This window comes from Phycodurus eques, chromosome 5, assembly GCF_024500275.1.
Source record: "Phycodurus eques isolate BA_2022a chromosome 5, UOR_Pequ_1.1, whole genome shotgun sequence".
In the NCBI taxonomy this organism is placed as follows: domain Eukaryota; kingdom Metazoa; phylum Chordata; class Actinopteri; order Syngnathiformes; family Syngnathidae; genus Phycodurus; species Phycodurus eques.
Genome location: NC_084529.1, coordinates 3,434,941 through 3,450,000, shown reverse-complemented (window position 1 = coordinate 3,450,000; position 15,060 = coordinate 3,434,941). Strand labels below are relative to the sequence as shown.

Genomic DNA, 15,060 nt, shown 5'->3' with positions numbered 1-15,060 from the left:
TTCTCACGACATTCAGATGAGCTCCCACAATGTTGCGATGAGGTTTCCACAAGCTTGCGACGACTTTTCATGATGTTCTCGTGCTGTGTTCAGAAGGTCCTGGCCAAGCAGGAGCTCCAAATGAGTCTACTGAAACAAGCGGTGGAGGTAATGAAGACAAAGCAAAGTGTGTTTGTCTCATTTTCATATAATTGGATCACTAACGGTAACGGTAAGAAATTGTAATTTAACAATGTTTTGATACCGCATTGCTTTCTATGGGTAAACGTCCTCCATGCTGAAAAAAATAAGTCAAGCTTAAAGTTCCTATATTTAAAAAAAGTTAGACATTCCTGATTGGCACAGCAAATGGTGGTGTCCCACTGAAATCAACAAACTTCTTTTTATAATGCCAAAGACAAATGTACATAACAGTAAAGACATTACTGTAAACAGCTTCCTAAAAAATGGTGTGAGTTGCTCAACTGACATTTATTGCACTTCAAACTCTGCGGATACAAGTGCATAAATGATCCTAACTACTCATTTTTGTTGCAAATCATCAAACGTCATTTGGGATACCTAACGTTCAAGACATTTTAGGGTCAAAAGTTTGAAAAATATTACTTTAGAAATATTTTTTTCCTTAGAAACAATTTTGACGTTTTGAGGGATAACAAGTGCCAATAATTCAAATATCAATCACATGAATTGATTTTCCGAAGGAAATACAGTGTGCCTTGTCTTTACCGTTATTGATCAAATGATATACAAATGAGCCGCTCGCTTTCCGGCTCGGTGACAGGCGAGCGCTGTGTTTACCGCGGCAGGTGTACGTCCATCACGGCATCCACTCTCTGATCTTCAACATGGTGGGAACGCTGGAAGCCAGCCAGGTGGGCAGAGCCTAACGCCGGTGGCGATGCGGTGCAAGATGGCAGCCTGACTCTTTGTTCTCGTGTGTGTCTGACAGGACGCCGCCTTCAACAAGATGACCAGGAGTCTTCACGACCTGCAGCACAAAGACGTCGGCGTCAAGGCGCACTTCAGGTGGGTGGAGCCTGTGGTGCCTTCACGAACACTCGCACTTCTGAGTGCTCAACCGAAAAATATTTTTTCTTTTTTCATCCTCTCGTCGTCTGCCTTTAATGCCAGTTCCGGTAAAGCGTAAGACACATGCTATAAAACAAACGTTTCTTGGATTCATGAATTCTCTGGGGGGGAACAAAGACAAGAATACAAACTAAACCAGAGCACTTTTTTCTTCATTATTTGAATTATTATCATCCAGAAAGGGTGCGATAGGCCTTGTACATGCATTTTTGTCGAGCCGAGATAATAACTCATTTCGGCCGCTTGTATCCGCGATCTTGTTCTTTTGGTCACGACCCACAGCTAATACCAGTAAATCGAGAGCTACGCCTTTCGGCTTAGCTCCTTCTTTACCACAATGGACCGATACAAAGTCCGCATCACTGCAGACGCCGCACCGATCCGCCTGTCGATCTCCCGTTCCATTCTTCCCTCACTCGTGAACAAGACCACAAGATACTTGAACTCCTCCACTTGGGGCAGGAGCTCCCTAACCCCCGACCCGGAGAGGGCACGCCACCCTTTTCCGAAAAGCAGAGATGCAATACTGAGGCCACCAAACCGGACCCCCTATACGCCTCGGCTGCGCCTAGAAATTCTGTCCATAAAAGTTATGAACAGAATCTGTGACAAAGGGCAGCCTTGGCGGAGTCCAACCCTCACCGGAAACGAGTCCGACTTACTGCCGGCAATGCGGACGAAACTCTGACACTGGTCGCACAGGGACCGAAAAGCCCATATCAGGAGGTTCGGTACCCCATACTCCTGAAGCACCCCCCACAGGACCCCCTGAGGGACACGGTCGAACGCCTTCTCCAAGTCCACAAAACACATGTAGACTGGTTGGGCGAACTCCCATGCACCCTCGAGGACCCTGCCAACGGTGTCGAGCTGGTCCACTGTTCCACGGCCAGGACGAAAACCACACTGCTCCTCCTGAATCTGAGATTCAACTTCCTGATGGACCCTCCTCTCCAGCACCCCTGAATAGACCATACCGGGAAGACTGAGGAGTGTGATCCGCCTGTAGTTGGAACACACCCTTAAAAGGGGGGACCACCACCCCAGTCTGCCAATCCAGAGGCACTGTCCCCGATCTCCACGCGATGTTGCAGAGGCGTGTCAACCAGGACAGCCCCACAACATCCAGAGCCTTTAAGAACTCCGGGCGGATCTCAACCTCGCACACCAGCTCGGGCTCCTTCCCTGCCAGAGAGGTGACATTCCACGTCCCAATAGCCACCTTCTGTAGCCGGGGGATCGGATCGCCAAGGTCCCTGCCTTCGGCCACCGCACAGCTCGCAATGCACCCGACCCCTATGGTCCCTCCCACAGGTGGTGAGCCCGCTGGAAGGGGGACCCACGTTACCCTTTCTGGCTGTGCCCGGCCAGGCCCCATGGGTGCAGGCCCGGCCACCTGGCCCTCGCCTTCGAGCCCCACCTCCAGGCCTGGCTCCAGAGGGGGGCCCCGGTGACCCGCGTCCGGACCAGGGAAACCTAGATCCATTTGATTCTTTCTTTGTAGTTTTTGGAGCCGTGCTTTATTTATTTCTTTACACTCCAACAAAAGCGGTCGCGCTCGCTTCGGTCTCTCCGCGCCTGCGAGCGACCTCCTCGCTCGTCGACGAGTTTGGGAAGGAGTCGACCCGTGTCATGGTCACAGTCCAGTTTCAGCCACACTGTGCTGAATATCATCGTCAGCGCGAAGGCGTTAAGTTGTTCCCGCGGTGTCACAAGACCGCGGAGATGCTAACTGTTTTTCTTGTCCTCCTTGCGCTTTCAGCATCAACTTGTCTCGCGCCAAATGGGAGCTGAGTCAACTCAACCAGCAGACGTCGCCCCTCCTCAAGCTGCTTTGCCTGCGCAGAGCGGCCTTGACCGCCACCCGCACGCCCTCCTCCGCAGGTAGCGTGGCGGCAAATGTGCGCCGTGGTGGCGGCAAACGTGCCGCATCGCACGTGTCACAGACCTCTAGCGCACTTTTTAGCGTTTACATTTGACAACTGGAATCCAAACGTTTCCTGCCACTGACCAATGAATGGGGCATTTTTTTTCACTTGACCAATAACAGTAAAGACACTTATTTTTCTCTTCAATTTTTTCATCCCACTTTGGTGGAGTCCCATTTTCAAAAAGTTGTTCTTCTTCGGCATTCATAGTAAAGGCAATCCTTATTAATGGAGCAAATGGTGGCGGCCCACTGAAATGTACTTCTTTTTATAACGGTAAAGACATAGAAATGGTGTGAGTTGCACAACTGACGTGTTGTGCTTCAAACTCTGCGGATACCAATGCATAAATGATGCAAACTACTTATTCAAGCCCAGAGGTGGCTAGTAACGCACTACATTGACAACCCACTTCCAACGAAGTTGGGACGTTGTGCTAAACATAAATAAAAACAGAATACAATGATTTGACCTCTATTCTATTGAATACACTACAAAGACAAGATATTTAATGTTCAAACTGATCAAATTGATTGTTTTCAGCAAATAATCATGAACTTAGAATTTGATGGCTGCAACACATTCCAAATAATCTGGGACAGTTGGCAAAAAAGACTGAGAAAATGGAGGAATGCTCATCAAACTCCTGTTTGGAACATCCCACAGGTGAACAGGCTCATTGGGAACAGGTGGGTGCCATGATTGGGTAGAAAAGGAGGTCCGACGAGCCCACGTTTCAAATTGTTTTGGGAAACTGTGGACGTTGTGTCCTCCGGGCCAAAGAGGAAAAGAACCATCCGGACTGTTATGGACGCAAAGTTCAAAAGCCAGCATCTGTGATGGTATGGGGCTGTTAGTGCCAATAGCATGGGTAACTTACACATCTGTGAAGGCACCATTAATGCTGAAAGGTACATACAGGTTTTGGAGAAACATACGCTGCCATCCAAGCAACGTCTTTTTCGTGGACGCCCCTGCTTATTTTAGCAAGACAATGCCAAACCACATTCTGCACGTGTTACAACAGCATTTCTTCGTCGTTTCTTCTTTTAAGGATTGCTTCTTCGTCTGGACTGCCTGCGCATTATGAAGCGTAAAATACGACAACGGAGACCCCGGACTGTTGAACGGCTGAAGCTGTACATCGAGCAATAATGGGAAAGAATTCCACCTACAGAGCTTCAACAATTAGTGTCCTCACTTCCCAAACATTTATTGATTGTTGTTAAAAGAAAAGGTGATGTAACACAGTGGTAAACATGACCCTGTCACAGCTTTTTTGGAACGTGTTGCGCCCATAAAATTCTAAGTTAACAATTATTTGCTAAAAACAATCAAGTTGATCAGTTAGAACATTAAATATCTTGTCTTTGTCATGTATTCAATTAAATATAGGTTGAACAAGATTTGCAAATTGGAGGACTACTTTGTAGTTATATTTGGCTACTCTGCCCACCTCTGTTCAAGCCATTACACTTTTTCTTTATACAACCATAATAATGGTAGAGACATGCAGTAGTTGCCACATTTCACCAATTCATCTATCCATCCATTCATTTTCTGAGCGCTTTTCCTCACGCGGGTCGCGGGCGGGCTGGAGCCTATCCCAGCTATCATCGGGCAGGAGGCGGGGTACACCCTGAACTGGTCGCCAGCCAATCGCTCCTGGCGTGTGCGGTGACTGTGAGGTTAATCCAATAGGGCGCGCCGACAACGCTCCCCCTGTTAGCCCGACGGTTGCGCCACCCGCTCCTCATTTTTTCCTGTTGGCTTAAATTGTGTGTCGTGTGTGTGTGTGACTGTTGTGTGCGGTTGTGCTCGTTGTGTGCATTTTTCTCGTGTTTGTTGGTGGTTGTGTTTGTGTGAGCATGTTTTTTTTTTTTTTTTTTTTTTTTTTTTTTTTTTTTTTTTTTTTGCATGAGTTGTTGCCGGGCACTTCTGCCTAACACCCAAATCCCCCCACCCAAGTGTGTGTGTGTATGTTTGTTGTTGTGTGTGCTTGTGTTTTTCTGCTCGTGGTTGTTATTTGCGGATGTGTGTGTGCGTGTTGATGATGATGTCGTGTGCGTGCGTGCGTGTGTGTTTGGCAGTCAGTATAGAAGCGGTGTGCGCCGACGACCTGCTGTCCGTCATCCTCTACCTGCTGGTCAAGATGGAAATCCCCAACTGGTGAGGAGTGAGGTCGCGTGATACCTGGACCACACACACACACACACACACACACACACATATAGTGCATGAACTTTGTCTGCGTGTGTTTGCAGGATGGCCAACCTGAGCTACATGAAGAACTTCTGCTTCAGTCAGTCCAGCAAAGACGAGCTGAGCTACTGCCTGAGCACCTTGGAGGCGGCCGTCGAGTTCGTCAGCCTGGGAAAGCTGCGCCGTGCGCTCTCGGTGCGCGGCCCGCACGTACACACGCTCGGACACCAACGCGGGCGCACGCTCACACACATGCACACACACACACACGCTGAGAATGTGGATGTGTTCAGGGTTGCGCGGAGGTGAAAGTGAACGTGGAGCTCGCGAGCGCCTCCGCCACGCCCATCAGCCGTTTGTTCGAGGTCAGCGCCAGAACGTTCTCTCGCCCGACTCCGCCTCCCCCGTGGAGCTCCTCGCTTCGCTCACGGATGTTTGTGTGTGTGCGTTGTGGGCGCGCAGCACATCGCGAACGGCGACGAGGCAGCGGCGGAGCGTCTGCTGAGCGAAGGCGAGAGCCGAGAGGACGCCTTGCGCCCGTGTCACCCACTCTGCGCCTGTGACCTCTGTGACCTCCGACTGTCCGGGTCAGGACTTTTGACTTGTCTGCTGCCAGAACATACGATACAATTAGAGTTGGGCATAGTTTTAAATTTGAGCAATTCCGGTTCCGATTCCGGTTCCTTATTTCGATTCTGATTCCAAACGATTCCCGATTCCGATTCTTTCAGCGGGGTGGGTCAAAAAAGGTTTGCATGATTTAAATAATGTTCAAATGCCAAATGTCATTTTGATTTGCTATTCAATTTGAATGTCTACCGATTCGGTTGTAGCGCTACTATTTACATCTCATGGTGTTTTGTTGTCAGTTTTATTATTTGCAAAAAGAACAAATATGTGGTTGATTCCAAAATCATAATCTATCTCTTTTTTTGAGGAAACTTCCAAGGGTGTTGTTGATGCATGCATTCAAAATTGAGAAAATTCGTCAAATGCACTTAGTTACATTACTTTGAGAAAGTCACTGAAACAGTTCCGCCGCTGTGACATTTTAACCAACTTTTAATTGTAAGCAACGACATCTTCCCACCTCTGAGTGTTGGTCACATAGCATGTAAACGAATCTTGACCGCACCCACCCGCGCGACACGATTGCTCACCTGTTCGCGGCGACCGATTCATCGACTCTGCTTGCGTTCCAGGAAGCTCAACGACCCGCGCGCCGTGACGGCGTGCTCCCGAGACCAGCGAGGGTACACTCCTCTGCACGTCTCCGCCGTCTGCGGTCAGCATCTTCCATTTGAATCTTTTGCTGGGATCATTTTGATGTGCACTTCTTACACTAACCACATGACTGTGAACGGTGAGGCGCTAGTTTACAAAAAGCACAGTCAGTGGTGACGACTTAGCAATGTTGTCGGTATCTACACTCACGGAAGAAAAACGATTCTTGTTTTTTCAGTTTTGTTCATTTTGAATACCTGCTACAACTAAAGGCGCATTTGTTTGGACAAATATAACTTTTTTTTTTTTGTTGTAGGCCAGGCGCAGGTGATTGACCTCCTGGTGTCCAAAGGAGCGTCAGTGAACGGCACGGATTACCAGGCGCTCACGCCGCTGCACCTGGCCTGTCAAAAGGGACACCAGGGAGTCACGGTCAGCACGCACGCACGCCATTACTCATATTTCGGAGCCAGGTGGCTCCAGCTCATGAAACGTGTTCTTGTTTGACAGGGTTGCACCAAGTTTGTCATTTGTGACACCAAAAGTTTGCAAATGATGGATTTTCTTGGAAATATGTCAGACCATTTTACAATTTAATTAATAAAAATTTATGTTTGTGCCTTTGTTGCTCTGTCAATTTCAAATCATGTCCTGTTTTAGAATAAAGGGGGGATGTTTTTTTTTTTTTTAAATAATGGGCCGATTATTTGATGATTAAAATATGTTTGGTACAGCCCCAGTAAATATTGTTTGTTTTGAAACCAAGCTAATTACAAAGCATCAGCTAATTGCAAGCAGTCAGAAAGTTAGAATTGGTCTTACTGTTGGGATTCAGATATTTTCGTAAAATATCCTTTGATGGTCATTTAATGAATGATTATTTTTATTTTTTTTTGCATAATGACGCTTGCCACCTCAGCTAAAATGGCCGACATCCTCAGTTAAACACATTCTCGCGGATTCTACCCCTGAAGGAACATTTTTAACAAATAGAATCTATTTAGACGTAATTGAGTTGTATGATTTAAGACCGCGGTGCTCAACTTTTTTGGCTCCATCATCTCATCAACCCAAAGTTAGTAATGCGCATTCGCGTCAAATCCACAGGAAGTCCGCTGACCAGTTTTCCAGGTTCGGTCACGTGACGTTCTGCATATAGCGGATTGATTTGTTGTGTTGGTCCCCATATGGAAGTACTACAATGTACCATTTTCAAAGATACACACAAACTCACATGACATGTTAATATATTTCTAATTGTTTTGTGGAGCCCCCAAAGCTACGGCTTGTGGACCCCCGATGATGTGCGGGACCTCCCTTTAAGAACAACTGATTTAAGAAAAAGACAGCATTGAAGAACGATAAAATACATGTAACTGTGTTACAGAGAAAGGCCTAATCAATGTCATGTGTGTGTGTGTGTGTGTGTGTGTGTGTGTGTGTGTGCGTGTGCGCCTGCACGTGCGTAGCTGCTGCTGTTGCACTACAAGGCGGACGCAGACGCTCAGGACAACAACGGCAACACGCCGCTGCATCTGGCGTGCACCTACGGACACGAGGACGTGAGTCGCATCTTTCCTCCAACTTCAACGCTCGGCTTCACCGTTTCCACGCAAGATGCACGGGAAACTCTGAAATATAGAAGAGAGAGTATCAAAATGTTTTTTTTTTGTTTTTTTTTTTTTAAATTAGTTTTACCTCTCCCACATGGTTTTGACACATTTAAACTACTAAAGCGCAACTACACTAAAAGAGTCTTAATGGTCCATATTTTACTAAGAAGTTGATTTTAGGTATTTTTGCCGTGGAAAACAAAACTGGCAGTCATTTCCAATAATATCGATCAATTTTTGAGCAATTAGGAAATAATTACCTTTGGAACACTTTGCTCCATGGGCATCTTCTTTCTTCAAAGACGCATTTCAACCATTGATTAAAAAATAATAATAATAGCAAGCCGACTAAAATGTTTTATTTTCACTCGTGTTTGTCTCGTAAAAACCCTTCCAGACTTTCAATGTGGGCAAAAAAGGCACAGCGGAATACATCGTAGTTGAATTCGGAAATATCCTCCTGCAAAAAAAAAAAAAAAAAAAAAGAGATAAATCATTACAAATCTATCTCCACCATTAATATGACCTGTAACCTGCGCAACTCAATTGGAAAAAAAACTTCAAAAAGAAAAGTCAAAATACGCAACTGAGATCATGTGTTTGCATAAATGGTCACACCCTCTTATTTGTAGGGCTGCGGCTGCATTCAGAATGAACCAATCACATTCAAAGTCTTGTTAAATGAGAGTCAGCACCCATCTGCCACAATTTGAAAGGCCTCCGATAAGACCAACGGGTGCGAATGATGAACTGCAATATGGCGGGGTAACACTCGAAACAATTCAAATGAAATGAACAAATACTTCCAAAAGAATTACAAAACAAAATCCACCGTCGGGGCACTTTCAAATACAGAAACACACACACACACGACTCCATTTTATTTCAAGAGCATTTTTAAAACAACCACAGCTGGAAACAAAGTACTGCACACAGATAAAAATAAAACATAAGTAATCAAAACAATGTAAGAAAAAAGCAAAACTTTAAAAGAAGTAAAACACAAAACAAAATGTGGTTGCCAGGCAGTCGGCTTGTCATCGCGCAGCACGTGATCATGTTGAACGAGTCGCTCGTTATTGAAAGCGTCTGATGGTGATGATGTCGTTGTTGCGGTCGTCGCGTGTCAGTGTGTGAAGGCGCTGGTCTACTACGACTTCCAAACGTGCTGCCTGGACCTGCACAACGACAAAGGCGACACGCCGCTGCACTTGGCGTCGCGCTGGGGCTACGAGGGCATCGTCCAAGTTATGCTGGAGAACGGCGCCAGCGTGCACGCGCTCAACAACAGCGCGCACACGCCAGCCCACTGTGCCCTCAACTCAAAGGTCAATGTGCGTGCGTGCGTGTGTGTGTGCAAAAATACAGGAACCCCCGCGCTATTCACCGAGTACCGTAATCCCTCGCTATTTAGCTTGATTTCCGACCACCTGTCGTGAAAAGGAGCACCGCAAGGAATTCTGGGATGTAGTAGCAGGAACCATGATGCTTTGCGTTGCCACCACGCCGATACCGTCGCTGTGAGGCGCACTGCCTCACGGTTTACCAGCAACTCGCCCATCCTCTGCACATCCGCATGGCTTGACTCACTCAAGCAGAGCACACCCACATTTTAAAGGCATGTGCTTGTGTAGAGTGTGAGGACGGCGACATCATGTGGACAAATAAATAGGTGCACCCCGCAAAAGTATCACATTGAGACTCCATAAATGAAACTTTAAAATTTGCATCAATATGCAGTAAATAATTGGTCACTAATACTCGCGATAAACGAGGGATCGCTGTATAACCCTCCCGCAAATAGTGAATATCTGCACGTAATTGACGCCACCTCAGAAAAGATTTACAATTGCCTACAGATGCCACAAGATGGTGCCAAAGCAGTAGTTCAGCAAAAAACAACCAAAAACATACGTAGCTAGGATAGGCTCCGGCACGTCCGCGACCCCAATGAGGAGAAGCGGTACGGAAAACGGATGGAGGGACTACAATTACAATTAAGACTATTCTAGTCTCGTCTCCTTTCTAAGGTACGCTCAGCCGAAAAACACGTGCATGTGGCCAAAAGACAACATAACTTCCGCTAACAGCCCAGGTTAAACACAGCTCCTCCCCCACATACAAAGATCTTACGACAGTGGAGTTGTATCATTCGAGGATAGCTACTTCACACCAATTACTACTTTCCTATTAGCCGGGCCATCTTGTGTTATCACAGTTACGCGCAAATCAGATGATAAGGGGGGGGGGTTCACTGTACTTGAATGTGTGTAGCGTGCAAAAACCGTCACTACAATATGATCGTGATACGACTAAAGGAAAATTGCTAGAAGTTTTACGGGAAGCCTAACAGATCACGCGACTTTTGTGTGCGTGTGTGTGTGCGTAGGTGCTGACGTTGTTGCGATCCACGCAGGAGGAGCAGCACCGCACGAACAGCGGCAGCGTTCATGTGAGGACGCGGCACTCGCACTATTGACACCTCGGTGACACTTCTTTCAGCGCTGCACAGACAATATCAAATATGTAAACCTACATATTCAAACAAAATCTGAAAACCTTTTCCGTGCGGCCTATTTTCTGTCAGTCGTTTCAATACTTTGTGCATCTTGGGGGGAAAAAAGCGTATTTCACATTTGTTTTTGCAAAGCCGAGCCTTTGTTATTTTGTTTGCAGAGGTCAGAACATTGCGATGAATTTGTGCGCACGAAGGACTTAAGCGCAAGTCTTAGATTTCATTTGAAGGCCAAACGTGGTAAAGTCGGCTTTATTGACCACGGAAGCCAGAAACATCTGTGTGCTCCTCCCCTCCCCGCGTGACCCCCTCCCCTCAAGACATCGGACCGCAGCGGTCGCCGCTCGTCGACGTCCAGCGCGTCGTCGTCGCCGGGCCGCGAGCGCCAACCCGAGGGAGCGTCGGTGCGACATCGCCAGGTGGCGCCAAAACCTCAAAATGCGAAAGCGTCAGCACAAAAGCGGGTTTCCACGGTGACCGCCACGCGTGCGCGCTTGTGTGTGATTGACAGGTGGAGAAGCTGCTGCGGGCCGTGGCGGACGCCGACGTGCAAATGGTGACGGCGCTCGAACACTCCACAATCTCGGCGCGCTCTCGGGCGAGCCGCACTCGTGCTAATGTGTGTGTGTCTTTTCCTCTCTCTCTGTTTTTCTCTGGCACGCTCCCTCTTTCTCTTTTATCTTCACTTCTCTCTCAATTTCTTCTCTCATTGTCTTTTTTCTCTTTTTTGATCTTTCTCGCTCGGTCTCTCATTGTCTCGCTCAATCTCCCTTTTTTCTGTTTTTCTCTTCATTTCTCTCTTAATCTTGTTCTCTCGGCCTTGCTTTTGCCTTTCTCTCTCTCTGTTGCTCTCGTTTTTGTTTTCCTCGCTCTTTTCATTTGTCTCTGAATCTTTTATGCTTTCTCTTTTCTGTTTTTCTCTCACACTTTCTTTTTCTCTTGTATCCTCTCTTTTTTTCTGTCTCAATTCATTCTCTATCAGTCTTTCCCTTTTCTCTGGCTATTTTTCTGATCTCTATTTTGCTCTCTCGTTCATTCTCTTTTGTGTTTATCGGTCTCTCATCAATTTCTCTCTTCCTCTCCTCTTGTCCTGCCTTTTCTTTCCCTTTATATTATTTTTTTCTGATTCTCCTTTCTGTCCATCCGTGTGTGTGTGTGTGTGTGTGTGTGTGTTTTCCAGGTGCACTACCTGTTGGAGTGGGCCGACGAAGACGAGGCGGACGCGTCGTCGGCGGCGTCGCTGTGTCACCCTCTGTGTCAGTGTGCCTCGTGCGCGCCGGCTCACAAGGTGATAACGCAAACATCGGAATCCAAACACTGAAATGCACGCACGCCTTCTGGCTAAGGTTGGCGGTTCAAATCCCGGCTCCAACTGTCCACTATTGAAGTGCCCTTCGGCAAGACGCTGAACCCTAAATATCCTCTCGGTCGGCATGGTAAATGAGAAACTGTGTTCAATTTCCTTACCCGGTTAGACTAAGGAGATTATGATTTATTATTTGGATTCCAGTTTGCATGTTCTCCCCGTGCCTGGGTGGCTTTTCTCCGGGCACTCCGGTTTCCTCCCACATCACCAAAAACATGCATGCTAGGTTGATTAAAGACTAAATTGCCCGTAGGTGCGAATGTGAGTGCGAATGGTTGTTTGTTTCCATGTGCCCTGCGATTGGCTGGCGACCGGTTCGGGGTGTGACCCGCCTCCCGCCCGAAGATGGCTGGGATGGGCTAGGGCAAGCCCGCCACCCGCGTGAGGAGAAGCGGTAAAGAAAATGGATGGAAGGATGGATTCCAGTTGATGAATAGAAATGTCCACTGCACTCAGATTTTTTTCGAAAAAAAACAAAAAAAAGAAAGAAATCTATTCTCTGTCTTTGTGCTCTCCAGCCGCGTTGAATGAAATGGTATGTGTGTGTGTGTGTGTGTGTGTGTGTTTTTCAGGCGCGGGCAGTCCCGAGCGGCGCGTTGTGCGTGACGAGCGCCAACGTGGACGGCGTGACGCCGCTCCACGTGTCCTGCATGTACGGCCACGCGGAGCTGACGGCGCTTCTCGTCCGCCGCGGCGCTGACGTCAACGCGCGCACCGACCGCAAGGCCACGCCCCTTCACCTGGCCAGCCAGAACGACCACCTGCAGGTTGGGCGTGGCCTCTCCAGGCGATTGACAGCTGTCAAGAGAGGCGTTGACGTTTGCGTGTGTGCGCGTTCAGGTGGTTAAATTCCTGCTGGAGTGCAACGCCAAGCTCAACAAGAAGGATCAGTACGGCAACACGGCCTTGATCCACGCCTGTCTCCACGGCAACCTGGACACCGCCGCCACACTCGTACAGGTGAGCGCGGACGTAGAAACGACTTGAAGTTGAAGCTAACGTGACGAAAGTAATTTGCGGACAAATGGGGAAATCTGCAAATAATTCACTCGGCTGCCTCAGAAGGGGAATTGCATATAGATGCCACAAGATGGCGGCGAAACACTTCAAACGGAGAAGATCATAAAGCATCAATGCCATGCATCAAGCACATGAGTCATTTTTGGATCATTTGATCAATAACTGGAAAGAAAAAAGACAAAAAAATCGAATTTAGCCATTTTTTGATGCGGAATTGATTTCCTGTGTTGCATTCTTGATTATTTTATTTTTTTCTTAATCCTGATTGACAGAGCGAATGGTGGCGGCCCACTGAAATACGCTTTTCAGAAGCCCTCAACACACCCTCAACTGGTCGCCAGCCCATCGCGGGGCACATCGAAACAAAGAACCTTTCGCACTCACCTTGAAAACTGTGATAAAATGATTGAAACCCAACAACAAGACCAAGATGCCACAAGATGGCGCCAGATCAATACTTTAGATGATAAAGTTGCGTATTTTGCTCATGCTTGTGAGAGCTCTGCTATTTTGCTGCACTGACCGCCGCCTCAGAATTGATTCGCAATTACAATAAGAAATGGTCGACTTCAAGCAGTAAACGTCATCGTGGAGTCGTAACATTTGACTAGTCGAATAGTCTGTTCGACCCCGAATACGCGTAGACCTTTGCCGACTGTCGGGCGGAAACCTCGTATTTCCAAATATTTTTCCAAATTTCATCATTTTGCTCAAATCGCTCTGTCTCCACGTCGTCTTTCATTTTGAAGCGTAATCAACCAAGCGTTGAAAATAGCTCGAGAACAAATCTGTTAACTCTCGAGCGCTTCATATTCTGAGAAATGTCGTAAAACTCCGCGTCTTTCCTCGCTCTGCGGGAGCTGCGCGGCATTACGTCACCTCAAGATTGAAAGCCTTGATGCTTTTTAAAGAATAGCGAGTGAAAATAGTTCCGTTCGAAACATTTAGGTAAGCCTGTTTTGTTAAAAAAGGATGACTATGATGCGTTGGTCAAGCCACAAAGGTCGGCGTGGGCGCGGATCTGGTTTCGATGTCTTCCCACTTTGCGTCTCATGTCGTCTGCCGGTCTCTTGTCTGTGTCGCGTTTTGTTCAGAGCGAGGCGCTGGTGAACGTGCGCAATCGTCAGGGCAACACGGCGCTGCACTGCGCGGTGCGGGCGAGTCAGCGGGCGCTGGTGGAGATGCTGCTGAGCGCCGGCGCCTCCCCGCACCTCCGCAACAAAAAGCACAGGACGCCTCTGGACACCGCGTACCAGCGAGGCGGCAAGGTGACCCGATGGTGACGGCCGCGCGCGTCACTGACGAACTCGCTAACTAACGCGGCGCCGCTAACGGACTTTGTTGTGGTTCAGAACGTGGAGATTGTGCGATCGCTGCAGAAGGCTTCGGGACTTTCCCCGGACGACGAACCCATCAAACTTCTCTCCGTGCCCAAAGGAACTCTGGGTAATCGCTCGACGCAAAACAAACGTCGTGCTCGCTCTCCCCTCATCTTTCTCTTTCTCTCTCTATCTGTCTTTTCCTTCTCATTTCTTTCTTTCTCTTTTTTCGTTCTTGTTGCGCAAGCTAAAGTGAATTCACAGTTTGCGGAAAGTCAAGTCAAGTTTTTATTTGCGACATCGTGTACACGGAAAAACACCAAATTGACCTACTGAAAATGTATTTTCAGACAGTTGTGCCTTTTTCTCAGTTTTCACTTTGAAGATACAAGATCCTATTTTCAAAGTGTTTTCCCTTTTTTCTATTTTGCAGTGCAGTGCTTCTCCACGTGTGGACTATTTTGAATTCACTTTTGTGTGTAATCTTTCAGTGGTTTTCCTGTTCCAAGTGCTTCTTCGAGTAACATTTAATTACACTTTTTGGGAATACGCTTTGTTTTTGATGAACGCTTGGGTCATTACGGTGGTACTTGGAGGGTAGCGAGTATTTGTTTAGGTGGTACTTGACGTAAAAATATGTGATAGTGTCTTGATTTTCAAGCCTGCACTGGTCCAATTGAAGTTTGCTTTGAGGCCGGAAGGCATGAATTGCGTTTGCGTTCCGGGTTCCAAACGAGCTCACAGAACGAATGCAATTCCTAACTTATCTTTGTCTTGGTGT

General features: G+C 47.4%; 1 protein-coding gene across 3 annotated transcripts in view; it reads left to right on the top strand.

The window, feature by feature from the left end:
- Window positions 1-15,060, top strand: part of ankrd27 (ankyrin repeat domain 27 (VPS9 domain)) — a 31,993-nt gene that overhangs the window by 13,794 nt on the left and 3,139 nt on the right. For 2 of the 3 annotated variants that reach the window (XM_061676949.1, XM_061676947.1), the window contains exons 6-25: window positions 94-147; window positions 810-875; window positions 953-1,029; window positions 2,855-2,976; window positions 5,111-5,189; window positions 5,285-5,417; window positions 5,516-5,587; window positions 5,685-5,809; window positions 6,425-6,507; window positions 6,763-6,878; window positions 7,916-8,008; window positions 9,190-9,387; window positions 10,449-10,511; window positions 10,895-10,993; window positions 11,086-11,130; window positions 11,755-11,862; window positions 12,513-12,707; window positions 12,781-12,900; window positions 14,055-14,228; window positions 14,313-14,406. In XM_061676949.1, the coding sequence (XP_061532933.1) occupies window positions 94-147; window positions 810-875; window positions 953-1,029; window positions 2,855-2,976; window positions 5,111-5,189; window positions 5,285-5,417; window positions 5,516-5,587; window positions 5,685-5,809; window positions 6,425-6,507; window positions 6,763-6,878; window positions 7,916-8,008; window positions 9,190-9,387; window positions 10,449-10,511; window positions 10,895-10,993; window positions 11,086-11,130; window positions 11,755-11,862; window positions 12,513-12,707; window positions 12,781-12,900; window positions 14,055-14,228; window positions 14,313-14,406 (2,116 nt within the window). The remainder of the gene's footprint in view (window positions 1-93; window positions 148-809; window positions 876-952; window positions 1,030-2,854; window positions 2,977-5,110; window positions 5,190-5,284; window positions 5,418-5,515; window positions 5,588-5,684; window positions 5,810-6,424; window positions 6,508-6,762; window positions 6,879-7,915; window positions 8,009-9,189; window positions 9,388-10,448; window positions 10,512-10,894; window positions 10,994-11,085; window positions 11,131-11,754; window positions 11,863-12,512; window positions 12,708-12,780; window positions 12,901-14,054; window positions 14,229-14,312; window positions 14,407-15,060) is intronic. The other variant, XM_061676948.1, reaches the window with a different exon arrangement.